This window comes from Mastigoproctus giganteus, chromosome 9, assembly GCF_048544385.1.
Source record: "Mastigoproctus giganteus isolate SK-2022 chromosome 9, ASM4854438v1, whole genome shotgun sequence".
NCBI classification, from domain to species: Eukaryota; Metazoa; Arthropoda; class Arachnida; order Uropygi; family Thelyphonidae; genus Mastigoproctus; species Mastigoproctus giganteus.
This window is the reverse complement of record NC_143583.1, coordinates 26,352,185-26,368,901: the sequence shown is the minus strand read 5'-3', so window position 1 is coordinate 26,368,901 and position 16,717 is coordinate 26,352,185. Positions and strand designations below refer to the sequence as shown.

General features: G+C 36.9%; 1 protein-coding gene across 6 annotated transcripts in view; it reads left to right on the top strand.

Moving 5' to 3' along the window:
- Positions 1-3,242: 3,242 nt before the first annotated feature.
- Fas2 (neural cell adhesion molecule fasciclin 2) overlaps positions 3,243-16,717 on the top strand; it is a 290,468-nt gene continuing 276,993 nt past the window's right edge. For all 6 annotated transcript variants that reach the window (XM_090381692.1, XM_090381693.1, XM_090381691.1 and 3 more), the window contains exon 1: positions 3,243-3,428. In XM_090381692.1, coding sequence (XP_090237818.1) covers positions 3,380-3,428 — 49 coding nt within the window. In that variant the 5' untranslated portion in view covers positions 3,243-3,379. The remainder of the gene's footprint in view (positions 3,429-16,717) is intronic.

Below are 16,717 nucleotides of genomic sequence, written 5' to 3'. Positions count from 1 at the left end.
AACGGTCTCGAAAAATTCGGCAGTAACGGAGGGTTTACTGCTAATATTTAATATTTCCATTTTAAATGGATTGCGGTAATTAACTGCATGTAATTTTTAGTTATTATCGCAAGTGAATATCGTCTTCCACGTTTTTCTCTTTTTTATTTAAAAATAATAACGAATCTTTGAAAAATACGTAATTTATTACAGACAATAAAACTGCTGATGGCTACAGATCACGTGGAAGAGTACCAGAAATAACTACAGACTAGAAATAAATACAATTCCCTGCTTGGTAGCTTCAGTACCAGCATTACAACGAACAAATGTGGTAGTGCATGACCAGATAGGTTCTTTCACGAAATAACTCCGGAGCAAAAGCCATGCCCTAATGCTAAAAATAATTAAAACAAAAAGTAAATGAATAAATCTGCTATAAGAATAATCAGATCTAGCATGAAGTTTACTAGGCACGTGTCTGCTTATTCTTATTGATTTTAAAAACTCCTAACCGTTTTTTATTAATTCAAAGAGTTATGGCTCCGTAACCATTCAGAATTGACTGATTTGCTAGACTTTGTCAACTTATTGTTTTATTTATGTAGACCGGCCAGTTCAGTTCCTCAAGAATTGAATTTTGCGCTTATAAATGGCAGAATATCCGTATATTTTTAAATCCTCTGATGTCCCAACCCTGAATGAGTGGGAGACCACTGATCCTCTCATTCAGGGATGGTCCTTAATTAATAGAGGTCCTAAATTCCAACTAAGCACTCCTTAATACAAGTAAGGAGAGGCAGATGGACCAAACTTTAATTCTTGTACCCTGGTTCTCTGAACCGTCGGATCGGTCCTGCTTTCACTTATTCACCTTTTTTAGTAACAACTGTGTGCATTAAATTTCATAGCTCTGTAAGTGGTATCGTTTCACCGACATCTTGTTTATATGTGTATTTTATTTATTTTTTATTCATGTGGGTATTTTTTTGGTACCCATTTAACAGTTAGGTGAATCTATAGTCTGCATATCAATGGATGGGGATGACACGCCTTCTGCAAGTTACAAAATAAAAATAAAGAACGAAAAGAAAAAAAATTACTTTATCCAAATAAACAGACAATATAATTAAAATAATCATTCTTTAAACCATTACGAAAGTAATAGTGCTGGAACTCTAAAATATTACATATCAGGTAACTACTGATATAAATTTTACTGAATTACTGATATAAATTGAATTTCTGCAAATTGCAACGTCTGGAGACTAGGCACCTGCGAGGTGATCTGATAAGGCCTTGAATGGTTAGAGCAGGCTCAATGCTGATGGGGTTCTTCTTCATATAACAAACCTGAGGGAGCATAAACGCAAATTGAAGAAAGAAAGTTGTAGAACAGATGTGCAGAAATTTGCCTTTAGCCAGAAGATAGTAACAACTGTTGGATTGCTGGAACAAACTTCCATCTGTCGTTGTGGAAGTTGATGGCTTAAATAAATTAAAGGAAGAACTGAACAAACTTTTGGAGCAAATGGATGGGTGAAATGGGAATTTTTTTTTTTTTTTTGGCTGATGCTGTATAAGCTTGCTGTCTTGCATTACATGCCTCTGCTAATGCTGCTGTTACGAATAATAATAAGAAAAAAAATAATTCGGTTAGTTCGTTCCCCTCCCCCTTTTTTGTGTTGTTATGGTAACATCAGTAGCTACCTAATATGTAATATTTTGGAGTTTCGGAACTGTTACGTTTATTATTATTATTATTTTTATTTATTTAAATTGAATAAACATTCCAAACTTTTTATTCCTGTAGATTATTTCATAAAATTCTAGAATTTCAACGAGAGTTACTATAAAGGCATTTGAGCAACTACATAGTAGTTTTGTTAGTTAGGTGAAGCACAGTTTTAAAACGCAAATTATTTTGGCAAATGCACTAAGGCTATTTATATTATGATATTTATAAAACTTTATCTATGAAGTGTTCTCATACAATATACGCGCGCGCGACGGGCGAGTCTATTAGAACAATCGGGGAGGGGATAGTGGATAGTCCATGGACGAACAGTCATACATATATACTGAAAATAAATAAATAAAAACACACTAAATAAGCACATATATATACTTTTCCTGTCCCGATGTAATTGCTGTGATAAGATAAGAGGTAATAACCAAAATACCTTGGTAATTTCCTAGTTGATAAACTCATAGAAAAAAAAAATAAAAAAAGAAATACTGTATTTGTCTACTTTGACGAATCATGGGAATGTCATGATACCGATGTTTTAAACAGGTGGCATATGGAAAAATGATTACAGCATTAATGACATAAGTTCCCCTGAGATAAATGTAACGAATATTCTTGGCAAAGTATTTTTCGCGTTCTTGCATGAGGTGCGCAGAGAAACCTCTTATCGAAGCATTCGTATTTGGTACTCAGCTAATGTTTGAGAACTATTTTTTGTTAGTCGTAAAATTGAACGTGTTCTTCCAAACGTTCCAAATATTTCTTTTATAATATTCTGAAGTGCAATATAAAAGCCATTGTAAAATTAAAAGGAATTAACAAAACAAACAAAAAAAAAATACAGTGACTTGAATATCTGGCGTTAGATATCTTGCCCTAAATCCCTATAAGAGAAGATAAAAGGAGTCTTGAGAGGTAGCGTCTGCAGTCACGCTTCTATCGCTAAGGTAGCGTTGCTAACCGCTATCTTAAGTGACGGAAAGAACGCTTCTTTTTACTTCCAACTACCCACCTGACTTAAGTCATTGAAAGGAGCCATTCAACGAATTTATTGCGCATTTTCCAGTACTTGTACATTGTACACTAGATTGTGATACATAAGTATTAATAGGTCGGCCAATTTTTAAAAATAATTTTTTTTATAAAATTATCTAAACGTTACAAACCCCAAATACCAGTCTCAAACCAGATCTTCGCGCCAGCTACAAGTGCCTACATATTTCAGGTACAAGCATCAGCAGGTAGTTGTCTGCTTCCGCCCTTTTTTTACACATTTAGACCTCATTTTATTAGTTTATTAGTAAAAATAAAGCTCAATCTAATATTTATACACAAATATAAACAGAAAATGTTTACTATTTTACAAGAAAGCTTTACGGCAACATTATTTATTAAGGAAATATTGTTCAGAAGGTAAAGTAACTAGCTGTTGTGTACCTCCGCGTTGACGCGGAGGTACACATGACTAGTGTGATAAGTCTGGGCGAGTGCCTCTCTGCTCTAAGCTAAGGCAACAGAAGAGCGGTTGTGGAGTATTAGTGCAGAGTTGTTCGGTGATTGTGGCTTAAGAAGGACGTATCTGAGAAAGTGGGAGCTTGTTACGTACATTAAGATTTATATTTACTACGTAGTTAGGTGCCAGCAGCAGTTATGTCTGAGAAAAAACGGATAAATATACTTTTAAGCATATTGTTAGCAGGTAAGTGGAAGTTTCTTCATGTGGTGCAGAAGTCGTGCTTCTTAGTGGCCCGTTGTCGTTAACGTTTCGAGCCTAAGTGTTTGAAGCTCAGTATATTTACTTTTTCCCTTTTATTAATTGAAGTTGTGTTTTTGTGACCAAGAATCATTATTGCTGTTTATTGTACATCCATTAACGTGTTTAGTTGCAAAAAAAGTGCCGTGGATTTAAAGCGGATAGTTTCACCAACGCTCCGGGGCGATTTTGTGTGAGCTTCGCGCATTGTGAACGCCACTTGAGCGCCCAACTTTTCCTTGCTTTCACATAATTTGACAGCAGCTCCAAAACAGAGCTTAATGTGATTGAAACTATGAAATACGCTGCGTATTTGCATAGCGTGAAATTGCTACGCAGAGGGTTCAAGTTAAAACAATGAAGTTCATAATGGCCCCCAGTTTGCTTAGTAATTTTATGAAAATATTTTTGTAATTCTGTAATTCGTTTACTGTGCTGTTTGGTATGGTAACTGCATTCCAGAATAGCTTTCTCTATTGCAAGCTATTCCGGAATTTAATTTTTTTTTTTTTTTTTGAAAATGAAAGTTTATTTCAAATTATAATGGTAACGATTCTTTCTTTTACCCCTATAAAATCCGAAATAAAATTCATAATGTAAACAGTTAAGGTTTTCTAAAGTATTCTGGACAATTTAAAAACCAATTTTTCAATACATTAATTTCAGCTGCTAGTTTAAAAATATTTTTTATAGAAATTAGTTGCTTGAAAATGGCTATTATAAATATTGTACTAACTGGGTACAGCAACTGTATTCGTAACATTTTTAATCAGTTTTAATTAAAATTGCATAATTAATCCGCAAAATAAACGAATTGTTTTGAATTTCTTTTTAAATTTACTCTTATATGCAAATCCGAATTAGTCGGAGTGAATTTGTCCATGAATATTTGCCAAACGTAAATCACAATTGATTGCGTTTACAAATGGCGGCCAGAATTTTAAATATTAATTAGCCAGATAAATTCACAAACTTTGTACATAACTCTTCGTTGTAATGTAGAATTGTATATATTCCAGTATATGGATTAGGTTGCGGAGTGCTGGAATTCTGACGTATTTTTAAATTGTATTTTGAAAGTTGGGTTTTTGTTGATTGTAAAAGAAGCATAGCCGGTTTTCAAGATTTTGCCTCAACCTAAAGGAATGTATTGCGCAACTGTTTTACGAGCGATATGCATCTTTACGGGAAAATAAGTAAAGTAATTTTTTAAGCTGAGTTTTGTTTTGAATTTGTTTTCATGTAGTTTGTAGTCTAAGGGCCATTTTCTAGAATTTGTAAGATCATATGGAGGAGCCGATTCCCTAGCGAAATAAAACAGCGCAGATGCAAAATGTTAAATTATAGATGCCACAATTTTGAAGATCCATAAATGTAATTCGATTAGATTGGAATCTCAATTCTTTAATCTAGGGCATGCCAGAGAAAAATTGATTAGGAGTGTTTGCAAACTTTAAAAGTATCATTTTTATGTACTGTATGCATTTGGTGCTACATCCTGGGGCGGTCTCCAGATTTTCTGGATGGTGAAAAGTTAAAGCAGCTTTCCGGGGAGTCGAGCTTTAATCATAAGAGTAAAAGAAAATTGAACATAGGACTGAAGTAACTTCTATCCCTATATGGGACTGCAACTGGACATAACATTGCTTTTTTGTGTGCGCGTGTATATATATTACCACATCTACTTCTGCAGTTCCCCCCATCCCTTTCTTTTCAGGGTTGAGTAATGCCGTATTGAGATCCTTCCTTGCTGCATTTGAAGCGTAACCACCAACTTGTAAGCTCATTATCGGAATATTGCCGATGTGTGCTATTTTTCACACTTCGATAAAAATTATACCATTGATCGCTTTGTTGGGAAGTGCATCGAATGAGGAATATCCCTTGAAATATGTTTCATAAACACTAACAGTTTATGATAACGACTTATATTACACCATGCGCATGCGGGATTTGAAAAGATTAAAAATATGCGTTTGTGGGATAATTTTTTTAGCTTGTATTCGGATCTTCAGGAGTAACTTACCCTCCACATTTTAATTCTATTTTGATTTCTGAGCACCGTAGTTTATAAATAGTTTAATATACGCGGGTATAATAAACTCCGTTTGTTTATTATTCGAGTAATTAGAGGTTGAATTTTGAATAGGAAGTAATTTGTGGACTGGGAGCATTGGTTTCATTTCGCCATTGTTACATCCGTTGGAACGAACCAAATTAATCGTGAGGGGGGTCGTAATACTCAGGTAGCATTTTGTGCGTGGGAAGTGACCTTGGCGATCTACCTGTGCAGGTAGAAAGCAGGCCACGTGAGCTTCAGACCTGTCTGGTTGCTTTACCAATGGCCGGGCATTGTCCGCTCGTGTGCACCCGGGCCATTGAGCCGTCAGGCATGATGCGAACTCTCGAAAAGTACTGCCGAATGTACAGGGAGGGTAAGGGAGCAGAGGGACGGGAAGGACAAGGAGGGCCAAGGTTATGAAGCCATGTTGAGACCAGTAGGCATAGCATAATCATGGGTACGTAGCTACTCCTCCGAACAAAGGATCGGTGATCTAACTAGCGCATTTGCTGTTGCCCGTAGGTCGTTGGTTTTCTTAAAACTTAATGTTAGTAATTATACGATATAGAATAAAATTCCTGAAAAAGTTTTAATGCGATTCTGTGTATAATGAAGTCAGTAAATATATTTTTAATTAGAGGTTGTTTTTCTAAAGTCTACACGAGAACCTGTTGTCCGAAGTATGCGTACCGCATTCGTGTTCAGTTTTTTTAGCTAGGCTCGCGAAGGGACCTTGAACCTGGAGGAACTTTTAAGGAATTGCAATTATAGAAGACCTTGCACACCATTCAAGTCATCAATTGTGCCTGTTTTGACGTGTTTATGGATACCATACTATCCCGTTAGATTATTTTAATAATTTAATAAAAATTTTCATCCTGCAGGCCAAAATGTTTATTTACTTCGCCTCTTCTAGTCAACCTTGAGCCCTTCACAGTATAAAGGTCGGCCTTGCCAAGAGCGGTGAAAAAAAAAAAAAAAACTATATAAAAGTATGGTATAAATGATTGGCTGTCAGGCGGTGGAAATTTTCCCACATCGAACACCTGGCAGTTAAAGCCTTTTTTTTTCTTAAAATAAGTTTTTTTTACGTGTTTGGAAACTTGATTTGGTAAAACTGATTTAAAAAATAATTTGGCTTTTGCAAGTCATGTCTGCATAAGCATGTGAGAAAATATTCTTTGAAGAATATTCATGTTAATGCATACAACATGCATTAAACTGTCTAAAGAGCTCTCAAGCGTTAGTTGGTCTTAGGCTGAATTTTAAGTGGCTTTTCACCCCACTATAGGATACACGTAATTCACAGGCTGTTTGCTAACGCCTCAGCATCTTTGGTGCTTAAAATATCCCAATCCAAACCTGTTGTATATTTAAGTTTCAAGAAATCAACGTATTTAATTTTCTCTTGCCACAAATTTAGTAACGATTTTTAACTTTCAGCTATTATTCAAAGAGTAATTGCTTAATATGATTGGCCATTGAGCATTTATCAGCTGCTTATCACACTTTGCATACTCCCCCTTCCATATTTCAACAGCAACTTGCCTCCCTTTTTTTGGGATTCTTCGATTGTTTTCAAGTACAGTACCTGGCGAACGCGTATAAATTTATTCCGAAATTACTACTTCCCATTCGAAACCGCAGGCGTGTAATTCGTTTCTTCCCCCCACCATTCTTTCCAGAAAGTTCGATTTACGTTTCAACTAGTCTTAACTTTTATCTTAATCTGACTTTTCTAATAAAAATAATATGGGGAATACAAACGAAAACCATGAATAGTTTAAATGAATATCTCCCATAATTAACGTTGAAATGCATTCTCCAATATTTCTCCAATATCTTTCAATAAACTCAAATTTCAAAAAGTTCTCCCAATAAACATAAGATTAAACTTTTTATTAGCCTGCTTTGAATTTACTAAGAATAGGCTTTTTTAAGCCTATTCTTTTTTTAATTGCCGTTTCTGAGAATAACCACAAACTGTCTTCATTGTGTCATGTAAATATAGGGTTTAAAGTTTTTTTTTTTTTTTTTTTGCCCTAGCACTTTGATTGTGCAAGTTGGATACGAAAGTCCATACTTTCAGGTCCATAAAAAAATTGACAACCAATTTGTAGTTGTACGGTAATGGGCATTTGTCCTGGGCTAAGGTGACCAGAAGTCCCGATACTCAACTTTTTTGAGGATATTCATGGTTTTAAAATTTTTCCAAAATTAAATTTTACCCAGTAGCTTATTTCAATTTGTAGCAATTCATTTTCAATCTCAAACTGGTTACCAAATATCTTATAAGAAACATTTCTAGGCCTTAAAACCACTTAATCCGCTAAAAGTTAACCAGGAGCTGAGTCTAAAAAAAATATGGATCACAATTGGGCATATTTTCCTCTTCTAAGCATCGTAATAATATCTTTGGTTGCTCAAATGTTACCGTAATTATTTTACGATATTAGCTTTTTTTTTGTTTGTTTCATTTTTAGTTCACATTACCTAAATATGGCTTCCCATTTGTTTTTTGTCCTGGATTTTAGACTTACTCATTTTGTGCTAGTTGTCTGTCGGCATCTGATCGTCCTATTGTAGGTGGAGTAACTCTGAAGTGTGGACCCCCTGTTGGGAGGGGATAGCGGAAGTAGCAGTCACATCAGGGCACGCTAAATGACGAACCAGAATTTTGACTTCAATTAACATCAGGAAGACCAAGTGCAACCGTCACTTATTTAGAAAAATAGCTGATGTGCTGATTCTCGTTAGCGTCCAAGATTGTTTGATCATTGTGCAATTGCTAGCTAACAAGACTTTTGTCTGAGTTTGAATTCTTCCTGCAGTAGAATAAAACTATGCTATTCAACAAGTACCGGGCATTGCGTTGTGTAATCGAACTTTATTCCATTAATTAGCTCAACCGTTCATTATAGATGGCCTCTGGCTATCGCGTTCTGTGGGATCCAGAAGCGCAGCTTCGGTATGGACAGAACCCTATTTGGTTAACGTGGGTAAATGCTGCGATATCTGTAATAAAATCAACTTGATTTAGTGGCAGAAAGGATGCCATCACTAGTCCCAGTGTGCAAATTTTAAAACAAAGTTCAAGAACGTCACTAGTGAAATTGCTTGGCGACAAGAATTGCCCAATAAACTTCTGAAAGGCAAAGCACGCATGGCGTACGACTGAAAGCCATTTTTTACAATAAAGGAACTTTTCAATGTTACTGAACTATAACAAAGCAACAAATGATTTTCTGCTCCTTTAACCTGCTCAGAGGTTTCATTGGACTTACCGGTACATAGTTGTCTTCCAATCACATGCTTCTGTTGATAACCGATGTCTAACTTAAAAATCGTCTGTTCGAGAAAAACTGGTTTTATTTATCGTCTGCTCTTGAAGGTTTTTAACAGAAACCATTTTTTTGTATCATTGAAAACGAACGCCTAGTTTGAATAGCCGAATAATTATGCATCATTAAAGTCGATTTTAGTGTGGAAATATCAGTTTGGGCATGTTCAGCAATCATTAATTTGAATGATAATCTGACACAGAAGACATTGTCATGCATTAGTAATGTTTCGTATTTTTTGTTATATTTATTACTTTGTTTGACGTCCATTACGTTTTAAAGCCTGACAAAGTATCGACTGGTACTTCAGTCTGTAGATGATAAATTGAGAGCATAGGAAAAGGCTTTGGTGTTTAGGGCCGCAGGGACATCACGTGAGAACGTCCAGCGTTGAGAGGAAAAGTTTTTGTATTTTGAGTATTAGTAAATGTCAGTTCATTCTACTATAGTTTTGGGTCGAGCAGTACCCCAACACCTCTGTCATTGTAGAAAATGAATAATGTGCTCGCCTTTTAGGTATGTCTGATATCGGGTACTTTATTTGCAAACTTAAATATTAGTTCAATCGTTGGAACAATCTTGCTGTCTTTTCAATATTAATTTATGCATTTTTTTTTAAATCTGCATTCAAATTAAAAAATTAACTTTTGCGTTTTATAACAGCCTAATATTTTGATTCAGAAACAATCCCAAGAATATTGTAAGTTGATGTGGCAGTAACTTATTTTTGCGTGTTGTCAGTGGAATTTTTGGATGGCGTTTTCATCAACGGGGACAGATGAATCAGTGGAACTATTGGGAGCGCATTATCCTCCCCAGCCGATAGCTAGCCAGAATAAATAGCCTCGTGGAACCCAGACATGTTGCGGTCAGGGATGAACACGAAACATTCGTCACCTCCCCAGCCATCAATCATCATATCGGCGCTTTGGTTAGTTGTCATCAGATGAATTGGATGATAGCAGTACACGTGACCAGCATTATTCTGAACTGGAAATCGTTCTGTGGGTGTGAAGGAAAAGACCTCTTGCATCTTCATAAAATTAGCGACATTATGTTTCAAGCTTCTGGGAGAGAATTTGACAAAAGTGAAAAACATTGCTTGCGTTACGTTTCGTGATAATTTTGTTTCTGAGACATGACTAATCCGTATTAGTTAATGGTACTATTCATCCTTGGAGAAATGAAGCTTCTTGACAACGCTAAAATTTTATAGGCCCTCCGAAACGTCTGTTTTCTGCCAGTTTTTTTTAAACGAAATTTAGGCAACTATGTAAAGTGTAATTAAAATAACAGTTCTGGTAGTCTCATTAACCCGGTATTGGATAACTTTTCTGCCCATGGGAATCAACTCTTTCGAAGAGGAATGTATTCGGGATTCTTTGGAATAGTACTCGAACATTTGAACTTGGCTGTGGTTTTTTTCATTTTCAATCTCAAAAAGTAAAGTGCAGCAATTATCAACCCACTGCAGGATGGAAGCCTCCTCAGCAATTCATGGTGAGGGAAATGGACCATAATCTGCCACGCTGGTCCAGTGCGGGTTGGCAGATCGACCGTATTCAGCAGTCAGGGGCTTGAACCCCGGTATACTCAAAGAGCGTGTGTGCTACTGCGCTCCTGCCCACTCGGCTACGGAGGCCTTCAATCTCAAACTAGTTACGAAATATCTTATAAGAAACATTTCTAGGCCTTAAAACCACTTAATCTTTAGCTTTAGACATTTTATAATTATAAACAAGCTAATAATGTACACATTACATTTTAGGCCCTTTTTATTTTTTAAATAAAAATCGTATTTTTCTTAGATTTTAATTAAAATTTACAGCTTTGTTCAAACTTTATCTGAAAACCAGAAAGGTTCATAAATCTGTTCATTGGGAGTAGTTGCATGTGGACGGACGGACGGACGGATATATGCTAATGAACTTGCGTGTTTACGAACGGGACTAATGAAATGGTAAACTACCTCTCTATCTGACCTTTGATATATTCATTTAATGTTTTTCACCTCAGCAATCATAAGACAATTAACCAATTAGAATACAAAAGACATTTCCCTGTAACATTTTAAATACGTTTAGCAAAAAAAAAAAAAAACGCAGTTCAGCTTAAGTACTGATTGCTTTCGTTTATGATGTGAGGCACGAAATATTAAATTCTCGTTTTAGGCATCCCTAACAGATCTTTAGAAAAGAATAAAAAAGCGATTAACGGGTTTTCACGGTTGAGGAAATTCTTCGGTGGCATCCAAGTATGTTTTCTCTGCCAATAAAACTTGATGCATTTTTCGCACATTAAAATGCATAAATCGCACTCCCAGCTTTACAAAGAACCCGGGCGAATGATGGGAGTGGGTTAAGGCGCAGCCTTTTCAGAGATAGCAGGTAATTCGAAAAGTTAGTTGTTCGCTCAAAGTACCTCTAATAAATATATCGAATTGGGCCATGTTACAGAATGAATAGCGTTTTCTGCCCCCAGCCATGGAAGGATCCTTTCAGTTTATTTCGTGCGTATAATTTTACCCAAAAGGACTACTGCATTGATGGGAAGTCTAGGCAGAGGACTCGGGACGTGAGTTGGGGGAAAATGAGTGAAATCTTCCCTGTAGGCAACAAAAAATAAGCGGAGGGTGAAGAGAGAGAGAGAGAGGTAAAAAAAGAAAGAGCAAAAAAGCTCTGCTGCGATTGGTTTTTGGTGAACCCGTAATGTTACAAGCTACAAGAATGCCTTCAATGCCGCATTCGAAGGCTGTCGGCGTACAGTGTGAGGGGCCCGCTCTTGTACTTCATTTCTCTCGTCCCCACCTCCCTGTCCTTTTTTACGCCCGTCCTTGTTAGCGCTACTTTAGGTGCTCTATTTACACTTCACTGGGGAGAAAGATATGGCAGGGATTGGAATATACCCTCTGGGCAACCTAGTCGATGAAATGGCTTGCCGATTTTTATAGTGCGGCACCTGTTTATGAACAGTTATTTTGTGTTGAGTGTCTTAACTTTTCTATCTATATATTCAAAGATATAATTGTTCCGAAAGTGCTTATTTTGGACACTGTTTGCATGAATTAATATGGAAGAGTTAGATTCCCCCAGGCTACATGCCTTATTAGGAAATTTAGCGTATGCGTAAAGCGCCTATCGGCTTCCATGTCTGTCTGCCCGTCCGCATGTAATAAAACAATATCCTTCTGGATGTATTTTTCATAAATTTTTATATTTCTCTTTTAGAAAGTCTGCCAACCCATTCCCGATTTCATTGAAACCGGGCTAATAGAAAACTGGCAATTTCTTTCATACCTATCATAGATCAACCATATACCATAAGTAGCTGAAGCACTGGATATTTTTTGTTGGCCTGCGCTGATTGCAAGGATGATGGATACTATGGCGAATTGCATTAATAACCTGCACTGTATTGAGAAAATACAGAACTAAAAGAACCATAAAGGACGCTTTTGTGCTGGAGTGAACAACTCATCCGAATTCATATCGAACTTCTCCCACCGGGTAATTCATTCCCTGTTCTATATCTCGGGAAATACAAGCCAGACTTAACGTTTAGATAGCCTTTCCGCTAATTAAAATTAATCTTTATAAAATGTGAGGTGTTGAATCATTACATTTAAAGTAATCCATCTGTTTTCAAGCTTTAACGATACAAGGACTCTCCTCTTAGTTTAAGATTTCCATGGATCTCTAAACTCAAGTTTAGAGGTCCATGGAAAATTGTTGGCAAAATTGTTTCCATGCTATAAATTCTTCCATCTTTTTAAATAAGAAATTGCGGATCTGCAGTGGTGCTTGGACCAGTTTGAGTAATGCTGGTGTAATTGATTTTAGACTTAAGTAATTTAAATTCAGAACTGGCAATTCCCCATAGTTGCTACTTTGGGATTTCAGGGATTCCACATATATGCAGTTTCTCCAACAGTTGAAGTATCTGCCCCTGTTCCCGAGGCTGTTGAAGCACCTATTAAGATAATGTTACTTGACCTACATGGCACCAGGATCATGTGGCTAGTGTCATATCTCAAACAGCCATAGTTTTCACACGCTAGGTTAGAACTTCCGCAACTGACTAGTGTTTATTCTGTACCACGGTTATAACAAACTGATTCGAATTTGCTACTGTTTCTTCCCCCCCCCCACTTATTTACAGCAAAAAAAAATGTCCTTGAACTTCATGAATCGTTCCTGTGAACGTAACTTCAGTGTTTTGTTCCGAATAGTTTGTCTGGTTTCTAGCTGCTATTTTTCTGTTTAAGAGCCAAAGAAACTAGGGCTGAGGCAGTCGTTACCATATTGTCTGTAAATTGGGTGTATTCTGTGGTCGATTTGCCTTTATGATGGACGAAAACCCGAGTACCCAAGAGGGGGAAATCAACCCTTGCTTGAGACCAACTAACGTTGCCACTTTGAAAAAGTCCTTCACTGACTGACGGAATTCGAACCTACTGCCCTCGCCGGGAGGGCTTGTCTAGCAGCTTAAATTTGGCAGAGTTGAGTAATCCTTGTTGGGACATCTTCGATAAGAAGTCGCAAATTTTCTGCGGTTTTTTGAACTGGTGAATAAGCACAGAGTTCCAGATCTGGAAAGCAAACCCTGTAGGTTCTCTTGTAAAAGGTTCCTCAATGTGGAATACGCTTCAGAGAGTGGGATGATTGTTAGTGTATTTGTAATAACATTTTCTTCCGCGAATGAAATGTGAACATTTTTGGGGGCTTTTAATAACAAGGGAATTTCAAAATTGTATTCAGTGGAGTAGATGTACCAGAACTTCGTCATTGGCGAACAGTGTGGAGAAGGTATTAGTTGCGTTTTAACAAGATCTGTATGCAGTCATTATCTTTGGTAAAATTTTCAGCATTAAAATGCGAATTCTCAGATTGCTATATGAATTCTTAATAATTGTATTTCTGTAAGGAATTGATTGTACGGTAACAGCATTTTTAAATTCTAGAACAGCCAGTGTCACGACAGCTTGTTATACAGCCGCGACATCTATTGGCCGTAATAGGCATTTTCTTGTTATCTCTTAGGGAGGCCTGAGATTATTCATGGTAATATCTTGTAACGTTTCGTTTAATTTTAAAAGCAATATTTTTTGATATCCTCCATGTTTTATTTATCGTAGCATACAACGGCCTTTTATAATGTAAGTTTCTAACTAATGTTGCCTTTTTTAGACAGTTTTTTCATTTAATTATTCCATCTCCTTTTCATCGTATATAGCAATGTTTTCGAATGTAATTTACAGAGGACCCCCTGCTTAGCGCTTCATGGCTTTAAATGGAAGTGCAGCAAGCCATTATTCTCTTCCATACGTCCGCCTCTCTCCCTTCCCCCTTCTCTCTTTGCTAACGGCCGTCTCGCGCTAGTTGCAGAAGAATACAAATGACAGGGCATTTCCAGCGATATGGAAGCCCCTTCTAATGTGTGTGGGGGCCTATTTGATCTTTTTTGGAACAATGAGGCTCTGCACGAACCACCAGCCGTTCTTCTGGGGATGCAGAGGGTCGTAAATCGTAATTTCTTCTGCTTTTGCCTGCAACTAAAAAATTTCATTGCGTCAGCTGGTCGCCTACCCTACCAAGATCAAGATGGCGATCAGATAAGTGTAGCCAGTCCGCCTATATTCTTGGCGGATAGGCTTGGTAGCGCGTATGAGAGCTTACCACTTGAGTTCATCGTAGGTAAACAAGAATCTTGGTAGCTGTTATCAGTGAGGTAGGCGGAAAGAAAGCAAAGCAAGCTTGATTTCTCCTGGTTTTTTTTTTGTGGTGACAAAACTTTAGGCAGATGGAATGAACTGGAGCTTCTGAAGTCCATAATTGTGCTGTTTTCTTTGTCATTATACATGTTTTGCACTCCATATTTTTAATTCATTATTCACGTTGACTTGATGTAAATAGCAAGAAAAAGAGGAAAGCAGGGATTATTATTGAGGTTTCTGTTTTTAGCTGATGTTTATTAGTCTGTACAGTCGCGTGGTATTATACCCATCAGCGGAAAACAGCCGCTTGTGCCGTATAAACAACTGACAATGGCGCACTTGGAGGTAAACACTTGTGGAATAACACGTCCTGTTCATCAAAATGGATAGTTTCTCTTGTCTTGAAGCAACTCTTTTCACGTCAGGAAATATGACAGTTGTGTGAATGGTTATGGGCAATTGGAATTTAGAGAAAAGTTAAATTCGTTTCTGCGCATCCGCCACATCGCCCATTCATTCCTTCAACTAGAGCATGAAACAAACGTATCCACCGCTATATGATATGGTTAACCTATGCTATCCGGACTTTTATTGGTCCGATTTTAATGAAATTGGGGGATGCTGGACAGCTTCTAAAAAAGCTAAATCCACTGAAAGTTGAGTTATTACATGCGGACGGACAAACATAATTGCGATTTTTATTTGTCCAATTTTAATAAAAATTTAATGGCTCGACAGACTTTTTTTTTTTTTTTTAAAAGGTCCAAATATAAAATTTCATAAATACCTCCAGTGGAAGTAATTGTTACCTGCAGGCTGACGGACATGGCAAAGATAATAGGCGCATTATGGATATGTCAACGCGCTTAAAAGAAAAAAACGGAACATTCTATTCTTACTTTTCAGTTCTTGGTTAAAATAAGCTACTTTCACTATTGGGGTACTCTGCTCACTGACAAGGACTGAACAGTTACAACAACTGAATGTAACTATTCAGTTTTAACTTAGCCAAATTCTGCCTTCGCCACTTGGGAGGCAGTTCATCTCAGTGTTCAGCATGCTTACCCATGGATGAACTCATGGGATCCTGCCTCCTACTATCAACTTTGGATACTGTTTGTAAGGGTAAGTGAATAAGATAATGAATTTTGTATTTGCCCTTATAACCAATCTCCAAGGCATTCTAAGAACCATTTTGGGTCACAGTTATCAGGTTTGTCGATCAGAATCCAGCAAACCCAAGTCAAATGTTTAGTATACTTCTCAAAACTAGATAATCATAATGCAGCACTTCAAATCATCTCGGCAGTACACCAGGTTAGATCAACTTGCTAGTAATTATTGACTAAAACGCTTCTTTTATTGCCGACTAGCCTTTGATGTGATTATTCCCCACCCCCTTAGGAAATGCAGCTACGCAATCAGCGTATTCCCAATTTCTTTCTCACACGCCTTCCTGTACTTTGTTAGTGATTTGATTCACTTTACGTTAACTTGATTCAACGAAAAGGTTAGCTGGAGTGAGACTGGAAACAGCTTGGTAGTTATGTTATATGGGTCAAGCTATTCATAATCTTCCAACAGTAAAATGAACCGGATTATAATACAAAAGAATGCACAAGCGCAAAATGGCCGTTTATAGTTCTATCCTTTCATATAATGAATTTTTTTAAATGACAGATCGCTCCAAACAAAAAGCGAAAACTCGGAACAAAAGTAAAGGATTTTGTAACCAGTTTCTTATGTGAAAGGGAAATTGAGTTAAGATGATATTAATCTTAGTCATTGAGCAGAATACCTAAATAGTGAAAGTAATTCAGAACGTGTAAATTTTTTTTATCCTCTTAACACTAGGGATTGTTTTACGTTGGAATGAAATGTTAGTGCATGAAAAAAACCTGTTTTTTTTTTTTAAACTCATTTCCACCCCCTGCATGCTTGCTATTTTTTAATGTAAATGAAAAGATTTCTGTCCTTTACATTTGAACTGGGAACAGATTTAGCTCGCCATCCCCCGCAGAAATATTTCCTGGAACCATACCGAGTTGTAAGCAGGTAATTTAAATGTGACGTCTTCTGTATAAAGCGCATGTCCCCGCGGACGGGGTTGTCTGCTTTA